Here is an 18,355-nt window from a genome sequence, read left to right on the forward strand (position 1 = left end):
AAAGCAAGTGGAGCAGGGGCTCAGCCGGCAGCGGTGATGTCCCTTGGCAAAAGACTACCCCCACCGGGGCCTCAGTAAAATTGTCAAGTGTTGACCGGTGATAAAAAGGTTGGGGACCACTGCTCTATATGACAAATGTATTTTCATTAATCATGACAATAAAGACAGGAAGCTCAGCAATGCCATGCAATTTTATAATATAAACAGAAAGGATTGATAAATGAAGGAAAGGGGAAAGGGGAGGCTGCTGCAACTTGCAAGCATTCAGCTATGAGCACCACCGTATTGGTTTATTTCGTACAATAAGGATTGCATAATAATGTGAGCTTTTTTAAACAATGGAGATGGGGTGCAGCAGGAAGTGGACTATTTTTGATGTGTAGCCATGGCATTACCAATGCAGCAGGAGGAAATGGAGCTGGGCTAGGAAGAAACTCCAAATCCCTAAATTTGGATTTAGCCAAACATGAATTGTAGCATGCAGGGAAAATGAAATTTGTTGCTTCTAGGGATTCTGAGAATATGGGGGCAAGCAGACAAGAATTTTGGATTTGTGCTGTTTGTGGGAGTATTTTGTGTAGAACTTTTTTACATTCTTTGGGTAAGTAAAACCACTGATCGCAGGGATTAGATCCACTGCTGAAATGGTCAAAGGTATTGAAGAAAATGACCTGCAGGTTGGCAATGAGTTCACAAAGATAGGGCGGAATATAAATCCTATAATAAACAAACAAACAACTGTAGCAGCTATCAGCAGGATCTGTTAAGAATGTTTGCTTGAATCTTGGAGAAAAGGGAAGCTTAGCTGATCCAAGAGTGTTTTGCTGTGCTTGGGATTTCCGCACCCGTTAAAAATAGTGAAATGCTTACCTTTTATTGTCATTATAATCTGGCCCCACCATATGTCGTCTCCAACATGCAGCACCTGGGCAGTAAATGGCCAGCTACATCCTCCATCTTAAAGTGCTAGTTGGTGAATCCCCAAAAGGGGATTCACCAACCTATGTAGTGCTACCTAATGGAGAGCGACCAGCAGGCAACCAGTGGAGGGAAGTTATGGAGGCTAAATCGCGTGAAAGGCACCTGACTCATCCTGCCCTTGCTCCCACCCCCCTCTTCCAGGGATGGGAATGGGAATGATTTTTTAAATATATCTGAAATCCTGGGGAAAAAAATAGGTGGGCAAGTATGCAGGTGATGCCAGAGAGAATTTTTTCCAAACATTGTAGCAGAAAGCATGCCTCTCTAAAGTCCCCCCCCCAAAAAAAAACAGGAACAAGATTAATTTTTAAAATTAACAAGACTCATTATTCAAGAAGGGATAGTGTTCAAAAATGCTATACATCTATGATTAGATCTATAGGCATAGCAACGGAGAAGTATGCATTTTAAAAAAATAGCGGGCATCCTGGCACCTTTAAAGCTTGACGAAATGGGACTGGCTGCCTGGCTTGATCGACAGGCAGAAGAGAGTTGCATATAAACTTCATTGTTCTCTACCATTTCAAGCAGGCGATGTGGAAGGTGAGAAGTGTGAAAAGACGGCAGAGACAGGAAAAAGATGAGGAGGGGCGGGGAGGTGTGATTATATTTAGCGTCACGCCAGTTGGCTGGCATAACACTATTTTTACAGATGTGTGGAAATGCCCTCAGACTTCCTTGCCCCCCTAGTGGCTATGGGCAGAACTGAAATGTAAAAATAACAGGATGATCTTGGGCTTGAGGAAGCAAAAAGACATTTGTCTTGAGGGCCCCCTTCAAAATCCTTTCTTAAGCTGTGCAGAGGATGAATGGCCCCACCTTCACCCCCTTGGTCCATTTTACACTGTCTATGTTTCTTGTTCACTGGCAATTTAGCTGAACACGCCTTTTCAGTTTTGAGATTTCCCCCCTAAGAATTTAAAGCTTGTTTTTGTAGTATTAAAGGCCCAACTTTGGGACTGTGTTTGTTAGGTTATATTTATGTGTCTGGAATGTAAACAATATACAAACCCTTCCAAATGATGAAAGCACCAAAGAGCTGGCCAGAAATAAACAAAATTATCCCAAAGTAACTTTGGGTTGGTTCAGAGTCAAGGAACAATTACTTCCCTGTTTGGTTCCCAACTCCATCCCCAATACTCTAACTTGTTTGACAACAAACATAAAGTCAGGATGTTTTGTTCTGTTCTCTCCACTGCAGCAGACCAAGCAGCAAAGAATGGCTGGGCTGCTGAAGAGAAATCAGAATAGCTTGATATTGCAATGGGACCATTATAAATATATACCGTGATCCAACACAGAGGTTGGAAACAACTTGCCAGCACTTCACACACACTCACATACACACACACACCTTCACAACAATGCATCTCAATGAATGATTTTTTTTTGTTTCTCAATGCAAAGTGCTCTGTAAATTGGGTGTGTAGTACATGCTTACAATGTATAGGCCCTTCTTCTCACATTACAACTGGATCTCTGCAGTATGGATTAAATTGAGCAAAATCTCTCTCTATTTACTGCTAATCTGACCACACAGTGTCCAATTTAACAGGATCTTTCACATGCAAAAAAATCCAGTACTGAAATACTGATAACTTTGGCAGATGGATTGGCTGCCTCCATTGCCATAAGGAATAACTGGAATTTTGTACAAAAGAGCTTTTGTCGTTGAGTTGCTACAAGTGTAAACTGAGAGCCTCATTCAACTTTCCCTTCCATCATGAAGTCAATGTCAGTGCCTTTCTAAGCAGTGTTACACTCTTCTAAGTCAATTGAAGTCCATGGGCTTAGAAGGCTGTAGGATGGCACTACGAGTGGCTTTATGCAAGCCACTATTATCTCACCCCCTAATCTGCAGTAGGGCTGCCAAGAACCATTAAAGGGCTACAAGATTTCCTCTGGGAGCTCTACCACCACCACCATGACTTGCCTAGCTGCAGGGACTTCCAGGGAGCCAAAGTTTGCCCACCCCATTCTCCACCTTTCCAACAGTCCTGAATATTGATGATCTTATTGGCATACTTTTTGAGATAATACACGGGAAGGTTTTTTTAAAAAAAATTTTAAAAATATCTTGTAGTATATCAAACACTGCAGAGTGCTTAGAAATCTGCACAGAAGTCCAGTAAACTAGGCAGACAAAAGGACTGAAAAAATAGTTCTTTATGGAAGTCCACTCCTGTGCCACCATATTGCGTGGGATAGCAGTGGCATGCAAGCCTGCCAGTGTGCTTCAGTGTGAATGAGAAACTGTTTGTCATGAGCAAAAAAAGCCATTGTGGGCAGTCAAAAATGCAGCTACCCCCAAGAAGGACCGTCTCATACTCTGCCCTTCCCATCTTCATTGCCTAGTATCCTTCAATCATTTCCCAGGGGCAAATGGAAATACTTGTTTCACCAGTGTCCAAACTCCTCAGCAACTGGGCTCCCCCCCTCCCCCAGGTCACTCATTTTATTTTTATTTTCTGTACAGTGAAAGGAGAGTACATAGATTACCATTAAGTCATGACCCCTGAAAAATTATGATTCAGATTTTTTATGCTACTGCAGCTGTAAGTGGATCGTTCCAGTGTTTAATCACACACATATACAAACAAACATGTAAGCACACACACTGCTCAAGCATTTGTTCCCTTTGTTTATGATGGCAACAGACTTGAGATTGAATTACAGAATCACTCTGCTGCAGCCCTTTATGTGGCTTTGTCTGCAGACTGAGGGCGTTTTCTGAATGATACTTTGTGGGTTTCTTGTACCATAAAACAAAACATTGAGGATAGTATTCATATATTATCCTTGTAACAACCATATGTAATGTGGTGATTTCTTTCCACATTCCTTTGCATGGGTCCCCCCCGCCCATGTTTGCTACAAGCGATACCGTGTGTTCTTTGTATACATTTTTAAGATTCTCACCCCATGCCAACTCTTTTCACTTGAAAGTTGGCAAGAAGTTGAAAGTTTGCAAACAGAGCCAAGACAAAGAGATTTCCCATCTTTTGTTAAGAGTGTGGTGGTGGTGTGTGTGGGGATATAAATTGTCTCCTTTCCTTTCATCCAGCTTTTAGTTAATGCTTCTGGGATTGCATGCACTGCCCACCCCTGCAAGCTGCCACATCAATACAGATTTCTTTACCTTGGCTTTGGTGAGAAGCACGGCTCTCCGTCTGTTTGTCTGACTGCAACCTCTGCACTGTCTTCCTCTTCTCAGGCTGGACTATGAGAAGCATTTCTAAAGCTACCTCACTGAGGTCTTTAGGAAACTCCATCGTACCCATTATGCCTCTCCTTCCTTCCTCGTCGAGCTACTCCTATTGCTGCTGCCGCGGCTGTCAGAGGCGGTGGGTATTTTCCACCCTTTGAGAAGCAAGTGCTTCCCCTCACCCAAATTGCACACACATACACACACACACACACACAAACACACACACAGCTTTTGGCTGACCCTGCCAAAGACACCGTTAGAGAGTGCCCTGCAGAAATCTACCCTAATGAGTAGGTTACAAGTCACCTTTGAAAGGAAATCCCAGCAGGGATCCATTTCCTAAACCTGAGGAAGGAGACACATTTCAGGGGGAGAGAGGGAGAGAGAGAGTTCTAGTTTCAGAACATGTTCTCTTCAAACACCCCCCTCCCTTTCTGGCTGCCCTTTCAGCTTTAAGCCCTCGCCCACATGTAAATCCTGCTAACACCACTGTTGCTCTCGGAGAATTTGCTTTGTGAAACTTGCACACCCCCTAAAAGGACTTCTCGTGGGTCCTTTCCTTTGCCAAACCCAATGGGGAAACCTAAAACAAAACTAAAAAGGAGTCTATAAAAACTGCAAAAAAGTGCAGCAGTCTTGTTTATTCCCTTTTCCTCCACCCGGCTCACAAAGAGTTCAGGATAGCATACATTTCTTCCACTTTCATCTTCACAACCTTGTGAGGGAGTCTAATCTGTGATATAGTGGTTGGCCCAAGGTCACTCACTAACCTTGGTAGCTGAGCAGGGATTGGAAGTAGGCCTCTCCGTCTCTCTAGTCACAACCCTTCACTGGTTTCCACTGTACCACACCACACCCTGACAGCAGTGCTGTTTGTGAATGAAATATTTCAATATTAAGTCCTTGAGCATTGGCTTTGAGGTAAACAGGGCCACCCCAGATATTTTCAGAAACAATACCATTTCTTAAACATGTTTAACAAAAGAAATACTTTCACAGCACTTCAGAAACTGCACTCTTCTTTTGGGGCAAGACACGTTTCTCTAACTATTGCTCAGTTTTTGTGCCAGAAACAGAGACCATCGAAACAATGGAGATGTCTCAAATTCTTAAGGGTCTCCCTGTCGAAAATGAGAGTCCAAGAAGTAGCCCAAGAGACATGGTTTAGTAATTATGAACGACCTAGTTTAGTCTGCCACTGTAATGGGGAGTGAGCGCTGGCTTCAGAATCCTTTCTAAATATATCCTGGGCCTTCATCCTGTCGTAGTCCAAGCTGGCAGTTGAGTGATGTTTGGCTTGTGGTCTCAGAGGAACTGGAACACCTGTGCGTTGAAGGACTTTCCTGCAGCAGAGCTACACAGTTTTATACTTTTGCAGTACTTTCTCATTTCTCGAATGCCAGCCCCATGCTCTGGATCATAACCAGCTTCCTCAAGATATCAGTTGTTGATGACATGTGGGGAAGAACCCAAGCATATTAGTATGCAGGATAATTTTGAGATAAATACGTTAATCCTGAAAACCATTATTTCACATTTCCTTCATTAATAGTTGCATACCAGAATAATATATATTTTTTAAAAAACCTGGAGGAGGGACTGCTTCCTTTACAATTCAGATACATCTTTTGTTGATATTACTTGGTTGGCATGGCAACAGCTACCCCAAGATTCCAAATATGCATCCTGATACGGTACAACTTCCTTCTTTCCTTGACAGATGAACTAGTAGATCAGATTATTGCTGCTCACAGGATGCTACCTCCAGGTGAGGCACAGAGTTCTTTTGGAATTACAATTGATCTGTGGGCTACAGAGATCAATTTCTCTGGAGGAAATGGCAGTTTTGGCATGACATTTTCACTGAAATGCACCTCCTCTGAAATCCATCCTTCAAAGGCACCACCCTAAACTCTTCAAGAATTAACAAAACTGATGTTGGCAACCCTGTGGGCATGAGTCATAATATCACCTTTCTATCGCAAAGAGATGCTCAGGATAATGAACAAATAATACACATGCATAAGATCACATAGCACACCTGCAATACAGGTTTAAATGCTTTACAAATAAAGAATGCGTTCACGTGTCTTGGAAGGGTGAGTACTATTGATATTCCATGGAGTGGGTTCCTTAATCCAATTGGTGGTAGCTGAAAAAACCCTCCCATTGGTTCTTGTTAATCCAATTTGTGCAATGGCTGGTTCTTGCATGAAAACAGCCTGCTGCAAATCACCTGAACGGCCCCTGGAGGCATGCTGCAGACATGAAATGCATTTATTTTAATCTTCTAGTGTAGTTCTCAATTACAGCCACAAGGGGCACAGAGCAGGTAGTGCACAGTAATAGGAGTGTTGGCCAGGCCTTACCACACTGTATGCTAAGAGGCTGGGACCTTTTCTGCACAAGGAATTTGCCATGGCTCAGTGCTTGTCTGGTCATAGGGCTAATTCCCACTTCCTGATGATGTCGGTACCATCCCACGACTGTCCAAGGGCTGGCATGATTCTGTGTGTCAGTTGCATCGTGGCAAGGGAATGTGGATAAATCTGGGTTCCCTTTTTTACTGCGGGCATAACAAGTCGTTGGGGCAGGGCCATCAGAAAGTGGAAAATCTGGGTTGTTCCTGGTCATGCTTTCCCCACCCTCACACCTATCTCCTCTTGTCACCTCCATCGGCTATGCTTGCCAACCTTCCCACCAGCCATTATTAAAAAAAAAACATGGTCGATTGCATTGCAACACAATTCCAATAGAATTGCAATACCAACCCCTCCCTACTATTTTGGCCAGTGACTTCCCTTCTTTGTCTTTTCTCTGTAGGATTCAATGTGGCACTTGTTTTTGCAGAGAACAGGGACAGTCTGCATGCTAAATCAACCATTCCTTTTATAATAACATCTTTATTGTAGTTTGCCACAGCTGTTGCCTTCAGAACCATGGGGGCAGAAGAGGGTCAGTATGCATGCCTAAGCAACCATTCCTTTTGCCAGAATATCTTCATTACAGCTTTGCTCAGTTGTCTCTCCTCTCCCACCAAGACTGAAAATGAAATTGTTGCAAGGCATGACCGAGGCAGGCATGCAAGTGGAAATGGAGCTTGTGGTCACTCCATGGAGTTCTGCTTGGCCAATTTGCAAGCATTGCTAGGTAGAAGATGGGTGCGAAGGTGAAGTTAATGTCACAAATTGACCTCATCTATTGAAAAATTGTAATGGGGAAGGGAGTACGTGACAAAATGCCCCAGCTTTCTTAAATCTCAAATGTTGTGACGTTTTTACGTTACAACACAATTTTGGAAAGTTATTTTAAAAATTCAGACTGGGGGGGGGGATGCTGAGATGTGAAAATATGGCACTGAAAGATGATTTGTGGCTGATACCAGGTAACATTGATTGACAAGCTGAAAACAGTGGGGAGTCCTGACCTCAGGGCCTATTCTGCACACATAGGATAATGCACTTTCAATGTACTTTAGAAGTAGATTTTCCTGTTCTGCACAGGAGAAATCCAGCTGCCAAAGCACATTGAAAGTGCATTATCCTATGTGTGCGGAATGAGCTCAGGTCTTGTCCGGCCAAGGCTGGTACGGGGGCCAGGGATACTTACCATTCAGGACATGAAGTCGACGGGGCTCGGCAGGCAGAGGGAACGAGCAGCGGGTGTTTGGCTGCAGAGAGGCTACTCTGTGAAAAGAAGCAAACCAGACATGATAAGCCGCGTCTAGAGAAGATCGAGACGAGGCAGAACGAGTCGAGTGCTGCAAGCAGTTTAGTAACAGACCCGCCCGGACTTGTAGCTGCGTGTCACAGACTATTGGAGTCGAAGGGAAGGGAACGAACAGAGGAGGTGGCAAAGGCAAAGGGGTTTAGAGAGGGGATTACCCCCTAGAGGAAGGGCGCGGCCCCAGGTGTGCAAGCCTCGTGCAGGGAGTTGCAGAGAAGCCGGAGATAGCCAACGCCCACACCCGGAAGTGGGTTCAAACGAGCCAAGAAATTTATAAGGGGGCGGGGCCTACACAAGGGGAATATAAGGGAGGTTTGTGGGATGCACTGGGTGGTGGAGAGGAGTGTGGAGAGGCATGCTGTTGAAAGGAACGGTGATTAAACTAAAGCACTTACCTGAATTCGGAGTCCAGTGTCGTGGTGTCGTCGGGCTCAAGCCTATAACGAGATAGAGAAGAAGGGTACCCTCTGTGTGGTAAGAGGGGCACTTCACAGGTCTACCGTCTGACTTGTCAGGAAGCACAAACTTGGGTCAAGACAGGGGGATGAAGTAAGTCAGAGACTCCCATGCAGTAGCGGGAAACATTTCAGTAACTAGCCAGGTCGCTGCCTTGTGTCTGAAAGAAACCTTTGCTTCTCAGATCCTGCTGAACCTTGAGCTAACAGTAGAGCAAGGCAAGACCAGTCAGGAGATGCTGCAGTCATTGCTGGGATGCAGGCTTCTAATAAAGTTTATGGTTTCCCACTTCCATTAGTTCCACCCAGCTCCATAGGTTTATAGGCAGATATGGATATTGCGAAGAGGCAGCCCTTAGTAGCGCCTCCTTCCCAAACACCCTTTCATTGTCTTTTCCTTGATTTCTCTCTCCCAGACATTTCTCCTTCTTTGTTGTGTTTTCATGATCTTTGTTGTGCTTTCACAATTCTTTCATGTGCTACCTTTCCTCTCTCCCCAATTTAATTTTTTTATTCTCCCTTATTTTTTGGTATTGGTGTCAAATCCTCATCCATCCTGGTTGGCAACTTAGATTGTAATGAATACCAGTACAGCAGCAAACCTTTGTTAGTATTATAAACAGAAGGAGGGAATTAATATTTCCCCATGATCAAGCAAGTAAAGGGATACTCCTCTCTGTTACAAGCATACTAGAATGCTTATCAACCTTAGTGATAAAAATTGAAGAACAAGTTAGAATTTAGCTTAGCTTCTGCTACCAATCACGTTAGGGGGAGGTCTGGAGAGAATCTGGCCCAGGATATTCTAATTCATTTCAGTTTTGCCCCTGGAACGCCCATGATCATCCTTAAGTCAATAGTTTTATTTCCAATGTCTTACGCCTGCCACAAATGGACAGACATATGGATATGTAGATTCTTTATAATAATAAGAGAATGGTAACAACCAGACAAATGACTTGTTTTGTTTGGATTAGGGGGGAGGGATCCAAGTGGAATTTTTGCCTGAGGTGGGGGTGGGTGGGGAGCATGCTGGCTCTTGGTAACTCTGCTGTGACCCTGGATGGTGCTCAAAAGGAGAGAGAGTTGTGTGTTATCAGCATATTTATGACCCTATGCTGCTCCAAATCTCCAGATGGTCTCTTCCAGCAGCTTCATATAATTATTTCTTTGTGGACCATTTAGAAACCTTTTGAGGCATTCAGACTGAGAGGCACTCATGGTTTTGGAATCTGAGTCAACCTCTTTTGACAGACAGTAGAAGGGAGTTGAGGGGTGTTGAGTGCATGTAATACACAAGAGGGAAGGAAACATCTGCCCCAAAGGCCTATTGTGAATAATTCGCAATATTTTAGAACTTGAGAAAGCATAGAAAACAGCACGAGTCCAGTATGACCTTAAAGCCAAACAAAGTTTGTGTCAGGGTATGAACTTCCAGGGGTCACTGCACATTTCTTTAGATAGTTTGTAGTTTTCTAAGTATAGCCTGAATATTCTTATGTCTGCGAGTTCTTTTATGTACCAAGCTTGGATTTATAGTGCTAGATCAGTGGATCATGTACAAATTTAAACTTTTTGATGCATTGTGCATCTTTGCTAATTACTAATACAGATCAGTAATTTTATTCAAGAAAGGACTTGGTTGTGAAGCAGAACTCTATGAAATTAGACTTCCTGGTGATCTGGAATATCTCACAGAGGCTATGACCCACTCCTGTTCCCTTCCTGAATGTATTCCAATGCTTTTGCACACAATGCACTCATTTTTTTCCTTCCACATGAAGAATGATGCCTTTAAAAAGATGTGACAAATCCATATAATATCCATTTACTGTATGTGACTTCAGTGTTGTTGTGGATTTCACTGTGAAACTCAGAGCAGATTTACTGTGTCCTCTAGGTAATTTTGTGTGTGGCCTCTGTAAAAGTCATTTGTGTGTATTAATTATGAATGTAATCTAAAGTATCATGGGTCAACATCCTTGTTCTGGCAATCATGCATATGGTAATTGATGTTTCTCCCCAAGTTAATGAATCCTGGAAGGAAAATCTCAGCAGTAAACAGCACAGATGACAAGACTATGAAAGTCAGTTTAGATATCTTGTAAAGGGGAACTGAAGTGGAAACATTTGCTATTGGATGGGATGAACATAGTAGTTATAACAGTCTTACAAATATGGATTTTATTTTCCCAGTTGGAACAGTCTGTTTTCCTTTATATAACCTACTGCATTTATGGCTTTCCTTAGCGCAGAGTTGAAGCTTACAGTGCAGAGTTAATCCCTTCTACGCCTATTGGTTTAGGATTGCTTAGGATTGCATTGGAGGTTGTTTTGAAATATTTAGGATTGCATTGACAATTTCCTCAGAAGAACTGGACATACTAGAGAGCTTTCCAGGAACTGCGATTAACCATAGAGTTTTGCTTAAATCCTAGAGCAGCACCTTGATGCCACTGCAGAGTCAGGATATCATTTCCAGATATTTTGCACAGCACAATTAAAACAATTTATTTTAAAAAATTAAAACATAAAAACAAAACATTCCCACATTCCCACAGCCAACATTAAAAGAAAAGTTTCCTCCCTCTGGGTCATGAAAAGGGGGGCTGGAGGAGGTGAGTGAGACAGACACTATGGGAGAATAGGCAGAGGGCAAACTGGGTTGGAAAGGGAAAGGTCATTTTTTTCAGTTCAGAGTTCCCCACCCCAAACTGCTTGTGCACTTCCATGTGTGTGGTGGGTGAATGAGATACAGGACTTAAAAGTGTACGCTGAGAAACATTTTGTTACAATCTTGGATTCAGGGAGGAAACCTTTACTGTAATTTCTGGGTTTGGGTTAGCTCGTTAGGGGTTTGGGGACCATTATTTTCAATGGGAGATTAATTTGAGATTATGTGACAGTTTTTTTTAAAGATAATGACGCTATATTTATATGGAACATAATCGTTCCTCTAATCTATCCCCTCCCCAAGTTTAATGTAAATTGGACCAAGATGTCCAATTCTATAGGGCTTTGTAGGATTCTGTAGGATCATACTTGCAAAGCCATGGACTGGGAGGAAAAAATGACTGGAAAAGGATCCTTCCTCACAAAGGATAGTGGGAAGGAGAAGGAGCCATCCAGAACAGCATGATTCCCTGCCATTATTCCCTATAGAGGACTGTGTGTGTGTGTGTGTGTGGTGGGGAGGGCTACAGTGGCTGTTTTGCAACTGAATGACATCAAAAGTTCAGGTGAGCTAGTGTTTCCTGTCCACTAAACACTCTCCAAGTTTCTATCAAATTAGAGCAAGGATTACAGTTTTATAGGTCTCCAAACGAATTCCTCACTGCCTGAGAAACTTGGAGAATCAAAGAAAAACAAAACACCTGCTTCATGAAGTCAATATAGTAAGCACCTAAACATGAAAAATTACATAGTGATTTTCATAATGCCTAAGAATCCCAGATTTGTATAACAGTTCAATAAAATCATGGTACTGACTCAAGGCAAAGATTCCTTGCAGTTGAAACAGCAGGCTGGTGGAACCCTTTCCTCTGTCCTGACTCACAGCCATGCTGACATTGGTTTTTAAAGAAATCTGGAGAACATGCAGTACAAGTTTTGGCCAAGTTCTCGTCATGCTTCACTGTGTTCAGCAGGACTTACATTTTAATGATAATGCTTAGGATTGCAGTCATGGGGCTCTGCAGTCATGACAAATTAATTTGTGTGTATAAGATATTGATTGGATACTACATTTTGCCCTTTTTGAGACTGAGACTGAAGAAGGAATATTAATATCTAGAAGCAGGGGGAGGAAAAGATTTTTGATGTTGCTTGGGGACTTGAAATTTCACATAATAAGTCCCAAGGAGATGGATTAGCGAGTAAGGGAGATTTATCACAGTACATCATAAATAAGTATATCACAGATTTCTACATCCTATGGTCTATCACGGGGGAATGAGATTAAATTATTCAGATTCCAGTTGGAATGGAAGAAAAATTGGAGGAAGTGCTTTTTTCCAAGCAGAAAAGGTCCAGTTTAGGCATTCATTGTCAATCTAATTCTCATGGTTCATTGTAACTCCATTGCATAGCATGGAACTTGAGAAAAGAAAGGGTCAATGTGTGGTTGTCATAAGTGTACTGGAATAAGATTGGAGAGGCCACCATAGTTAGGCCACAAAGCTAATGATGATTTGGGGTCATGGCTTCCTGGAGGACATCTGCTTAGCATGCAGAAGATCCCAGGTTCAACCCATGTAATCTCAAAAGGGTGCCATGAAAGACCAAGACCCTGAAGTGAGGCTGCCAGTTGGATCACACAGTACTGACCTCGATAACCCAGTGGTATAAGGCAGCATGATTTGTTCATGAATACCTGGCCTGAATTCACTGTGACACAGGTTGTAATTTTGTGAATGTTCATGTTACCCTGTAAAAACTTTCAGTCTTTTTGCCAGATTTGGTCTTCTCAGCTTGATCCTGAGAATTATTTCATTCTTGTCATCCACAGTTGCATTTTGTTATCTGATGAGCTTATTGGAGACTTCTGTTTTCTTCATCCACAGAACTTGTCCTTTTTCTTCTTCTTTTATGGGGCAGATTCAAATGAGTAGCCGTGTTGGTCTGAAGTCGCACAATAAAATCAGAGTCCAGTAGCACCTTTAAGACCAACAAAGATTTATTCAAGGCGTGAGCTTTCGCTCAGGCCATGAATAAATCTTTGTTGGTCTTAAAGGTGCTACTGGACTCTGATTTTATTATGGGGCAGTGAATGGATGTATTCGTTCTTCCTCTAAAGAATCTCCATCCGCGGAACACTGTCTACCTTAATGCTGAGATGGCTGCTCATTTGGAAGCTTCTGCTGGGTCACTAATTCTGTCTCATGATTTAATGTGACTCCAGAACTTTTTACTGAGCTATTAAGCCACATATTCCAGTTCCTGTGATCCAAAATCTAAGAGAGAGTAGGCAGCAGTAGCCTCAGCAGTGGCTACCAATAAATGATTAGAAAAGTTCCACTGCTGTCTTAAATCATTTGTGCTTCTCGGGTCTACACCCTCAGTCAGAAGGCTCCTCAGAAAATCTGTATGCAGGTCAAACTTAAGTATATATTGCCCTTTCCCTCCCCTCCCCGTCCCTCACCTTCCTCCTGTCTGTGCCATGGATGGTATGGATCTGATGAGCTTCTTCCTTCTGGTTTCACTTAGACCGTTTATGCACTGGCGGTTTCATGCTCGGCTGCAGGATGGAGTTTTAGTTGTGGTAGGTTGCCCCACCTCTTCCTGCATCCACACAAGGGAGCATTTGGCCTAGTGCACCTCATCCACCCCCAATTTGTACTCCTGCATGGGAGTTGGGGCAGTGAAGTTCCCAGTGCGTAAACGGTCTTACAGTCCTTGGACCATGAGTAGTTCTACTCCCACTACAGGGAATGGGAATGATAACAAAAAATTTAAAGGAGTCAGATCTCCATGTTCCCCTTCTTGAGTCCTTCATCTTTGTAAAATTCCAAATGATGTCATTGAAGCAGAAGTCATTTCTCTAGGTCTACCTTTTGGCAAAAGTATATATCACAGTCAACAAACAATAATATCTCCAGATTTAAAATGTACAAATTGCTTGAGTAAATAAACAAGTTTTCACCAGTGACAGGAGTGCACAAAAATGCCACAACCAAGAAGCCCACCTCTCCCTTTTGTTATTGCTCACCTGGCCTTTGCTGTGGAAGATGTAATGGAGCCTCTGGCAAAGTTCCGAATTGAAAGACAGGTGTGTATGGGATATGAAAAGATCGCTTCCTAATGAACTTCTTGGCTGAGTACAAATCTAACTAGCTGTAGGCTTGCTGTAAGGGGAAGGAGGAAAAGGTGGAAAAGAGAAGAAAGAATGCCTATTGTCCAGTGATAGCATATAAAGAGAAGAGTAAGAGAAGGTTTTTATACTCAGATTTTCTCTCCCTTGAGGAGTCTCAAAGTGAGTTACAATTGCATTCCCCTCCCCTCCCCACAACAGGCACCTTGTGAAGGAGGTGGGGCTGAGAGACTTCTAAGAGAACTGTGACGGGCATGCAAGGTGACCCAGTAGGCTTCATGTGGAGGAGTAGGGAATCAAACTGTTGCTGCTCTTAACCACTAAACCTCGCTTGTTCTCACATGTCAAGAGCTATAAGGCCATTGCCCCAAACACAATGATTCACATGACCTCTTTGTGATATTGTGGAATAAGAAACTTCCTTGATTAATTAGTACAGTCCTCTAAAGTGACTCACAGGGCTCAAATCCAAAACCTAATGAAACTTCTCTGCTTCAGTGTTTAATTTCTGCACACGAAAATGTCCAGTGGGCCATATACTTGCATTGCAGGAAATCACTGGAATGAAATCACTGGAATTTCTTAAGAGAATAACCACTCTATATCAGCTTTGCCTGGTTATTTCACTTATATTTGTATCTGGAATGATTTCTTTGGTATGCTGGTATCTACCTTATTTTTCTTCCAAATTATATTTCCAACATCTTAAGCACATCAGTTCTCACAGAAGTTTACAAGTGTTTTCAGCAGCCACTACCTCTTTGTTTTATGAGAAACATTCTAGTATCATTTAAAGAATAAAATATCAATTAATACATCCTTGTTTGTTAAACAATACATAAGGTTGCTTCCAACAGCAATATTTTAATATACAAGAAAGCTGTAGTCTTGAGCATGCTGTCTTGGAAGTGAGCTCCCCCAAAATAGATTTTGAGTTATTAGAAAGGGGATAAAGGGAAGGTAGAACATCTAGTAATGAGGTATTCTATTTCACACTCCATTATTGCCATTTTTGAACGAGTTCAGAATCAGGATTAAAGCATATCTGAAGCTGCTTTATACTGAGTCAGACTATTGGCCTATCAGGATCAATATCATCCAATATTATTGGCAGCGGATTTCCAGGGGCTCAGGCAGAGGTCTCTCTCATCAAACCTGAGACCTTCTGTATGCAAAGCGAAATCTCTGCTACAGAGCCACAATTCCAGAGGTTTTAGTTAGCAAAATCCCACTAGTGTAAATGGGATTTGAATAAGGACCATGCCAGCACTCTCTCTCTCTCTCTCTCTCTCTCTCTCTCTCTCTCTCTCTCTCTCTCTCTCTCTCTCTCTCTCTCTCTCTCTCTCTCTCTCTCTCTGTATACGTGTGTATGAAGTGCTGTCAAGTGGTGACCCACGAATAACTGATCTGCAAAGTGACATATAGTTGACCGTCTTGTTCAGGTATTGCAATCTGAGGACAGTGGTTACCTTGATTGAGTCCATACATCTCATGCTGGGTCTTCTTCTTTTCCTGCTCTTGGTCAACTTTTCTTAGTATTCTTGTCTTCTCATAATGTGACCAACTTCAATAACCTCAGTTTGGTCATTTTAACTTCTAAGAAACGTTCAGACGTGAACACATTTATTTTGCCTTTTTGGAGGTCTGTGGTATCCATAAAACTTTCCTCCAACTCCCTATTTCAAATAAATCAACTTTCTTCTTGCCAGATTTCTTTACTATCCAACATTCACACACATACATAATAACGGGGAATACTACAGTATGAATTATCTTGATCTTAGTTGCTAGTGACACATCCTTACATTTAAGGATCTTTTCTAGCTCCTTCATGGTAGCCCTTCCTAGTCCCAATCTCATTGTGATTTCTTGGTTATAGGTTCCCTTTTCATTGATGGTTGAGCCAAGCATTAGAAAACCTTCACCTTCAATATTAAAGGTGTGTAATTTACCAGTATTAGTTACTTTTGTCTTCTTTTTCAACTGTAATCATGTTTTGGCACTTTCATTAGTAGTCTTTTCAAGTCTTCATTATGTCATCCGCATATCTCCATGTTTCTTCCTCCTGTTTTTATTTCACCCTCATCTTTGTCTATCACCTTTGCCAACTGGAAACCATTCTGTTCCCCCATATTCTGTACAAACAGTAGCCTTTTGTCCAGATTACACATTGTGCATCAAAACAATAAGATGTTGCAACTCATCCATTTCTTTTCAAACCAGCCATGACTCACACAGTCAAAAGCTATGAAACAGAAGCTGATTTTCTTCTGAAATTCTCTTGCATGCTTGATTAACCAGTGTAAAATTGCAATATGATCTCTAGTGTCTTTTCTGAATCTGCCTTGAACATCTAGACTTTCTCGTTCCATATATGGTAACAGTCCTCATTGTAAGATTTTGAGCATCACTTTACCTGTGTGAAAAATTAACGTGATGGTCTGATAGATGCTGTAGTGTTTAACAGCTTGTTTTTTCAGTTTCCTTTTTATAGCCCTTTCCCCCTCTTCTTTGCAATATCTTGTTATGTGGGTGTTGGTGACAACCCTGGAAGGTGTCAGAATATTACATGGTATATGAATTGTGGTAGCAGTTGGTGGTGTTCATTTATTGTTTCAGAAAGCTCTTTGTACTATGAAGTTTGGCTACCAGTTTTAAGTTAATGCACGCTTTCTGTCCACAGCACAGTCTTGGTGTGTGAGATCCTTGGCCTTGTTCATATGAATAGGATTATACATAGACCGATTCTGCATGGTGGCTTGAAAACGTGTGGCTGGAAGCCGTGCATTTGCAAGATTCCTGACGGGAGACCCCCTCTTGCGTTTTCTCACTGCCTCGTTGCGGCTTTCTGCCTCTTGACGAGGCGGCACGAGAGAACAACCCAAATTTCTCCCTCCACTCCTTCACAGCGGTTGTTTCTAGGAGTCAAACATCCATCCCCCCGAAGCCCCAAAATTAATTTTTTTTAAGTGCTCTTCCACATTGCTATGGAGAAATGTCTCAACACCAGAACAATTTTTTTTTTAAACTTACACTTCTGCGTTGCTGCAGGATCATGCCACAGCAATAAAACATTCCCTCCTTAGATGTCTTTTTGGGATTCTTGGTGTAATTGTCTCTCTTTATGTTTGGGTAGATTTGTGATAGGCTGGCCATGGTAACTGGACCCCGAGGAGTGATTGTTTGTTCACAGTAAAGTTTTAAAACAAAGAGCATGGACATCAAGCTAATAGGGAGAGGGCTGCTTCATCACACCCCACCTCCCTTTCCCCGTTCATACCCCACCACCAGAAAACACAAACAGGAATGTGTTCTAGTTACCTGATCCCAAAATTACCGTGCACAATGAGAACATTTTATTTTTTCATAGGGCTTTGCAGTCCTGCAGCAATGTGGACCATGCCATTTATTTTAAATTCTCGATCTGGAAAAAGAGAGGGGAGGGTGGGTGCAAGGGTGGGCAGAGCACTACAGACACTGTTGCGTGTTTCTCCCTCCACACAGGCTTGCCCCTGTTTGCTCCCCAGATGGCAGCACGGCAAGAAGAGGGAAATTGGGATGTGGTAATTTCCCTCATCATGGAAGAAATCTGGGGAAAACTTGTGCCAGCCACTTGAGAGTTCCGGGTTGCTGCCGAAATCATGTGGAAGGAGCACTAAAACCCACAAGCAACAAGAGGCTGTCCTGGGAGTAAATTCCCTGTGCAGAATCGGTTATAGTGTTGCCATGTCCGTGTCCTCCCCCTCCCCCCAGTCAATGGAAAGTGAACGCTCTAGAGTAGCTTTGCTGGGCAGAGTTGCTGCTCTAGTACATAGCCTCTATGATCCCAAAGATGCGAAAGAACCCTCACCTATGAATCGCCACAGGGAGAGCTTTTGCAGCAGTTTGCATAACCAATGATGCAGCACCTCTCCTGGGGCCAATTTACAAACATGACCCCAAGTGAGGAACTTGCCTACCTCATGCAGAGGGGGGATATTTGGCAAAACCGAACATTTCCCATTGTGGCCTAATCCGGTCAAGAGATGATATTGCAACACAATTTACCAGCACTCAAGGCAACTTTTTAATTAATCAAAGATGGTCTTCCTTTTGCTAGTCTTGTCTTAGATTAATAGGCCTGTGGCAGATGATCCAAATCCTCATCCATCCATCGTCTCAAGCTCAGCCATTCTG

General features: G+C 42.5%; 1 protein-coding gene and 1 long non-coding RNA gene across 3 annotated transcripts in view; one reads left to right on the forward strand and one right to left on the reverse strand.

The window, feature by feature from the left end:
• KY (kyphoscoliosis peptidase) overlaps window positions 1-4,503 on the reverse strand; it is a 34,633-nt gene extending 30,130 nt beyond the window's left edge. Inside the window, exon 1 of one of the 2 annotated variants that reach the window (XM_077349115.1) lies at window positions 4,121-4,503. In XM_077349115.1, coding sequence (XP_077205230.1) covers window positions 4,121-4,262 — 142 coding nt within the window. In that variant the 5' untranslated portion in view covers window positions 4,263-4,503. The remainder of the gene's footprint in view (window positions 1-4,120) is intronic. The other variant, XM_077349114.1, reaches the window with a different exon arrangement.
• Window positions 4,504-5,867: 1,364 nt separating this feature from the next.
• Window positions 5,868-18,355, forward strand: part of LOC143843292 (uncharacterized) — a 48,025-nt gene continuing 35,537 nt past the window's right edge. The window contains exon 1 of the long non-coding RNA XR_013233519.1: window positions 5,868-5,957. This is a non-coding gene — a long non-coding RNA (uncharacterized LOC143843292). The remainder of the gene's footprint in view (window positions 5,958-18,355) is intronic.

This window comes from Paroedura picta, chromosome 8 (assembly GCF_049243985.1).
Source record: "Paroedura picta isolate Pp20150507F chromosome 8, Ppicta_v3.0, whole genome shotgun sequence".
In the NCBI taxonomy this organism is placed as follows: Eukaryota; Metazoa; Chordata; class Lepidosauria; order Squamata; family Gekkonidae; genus Paroedura; species Paroedura picta.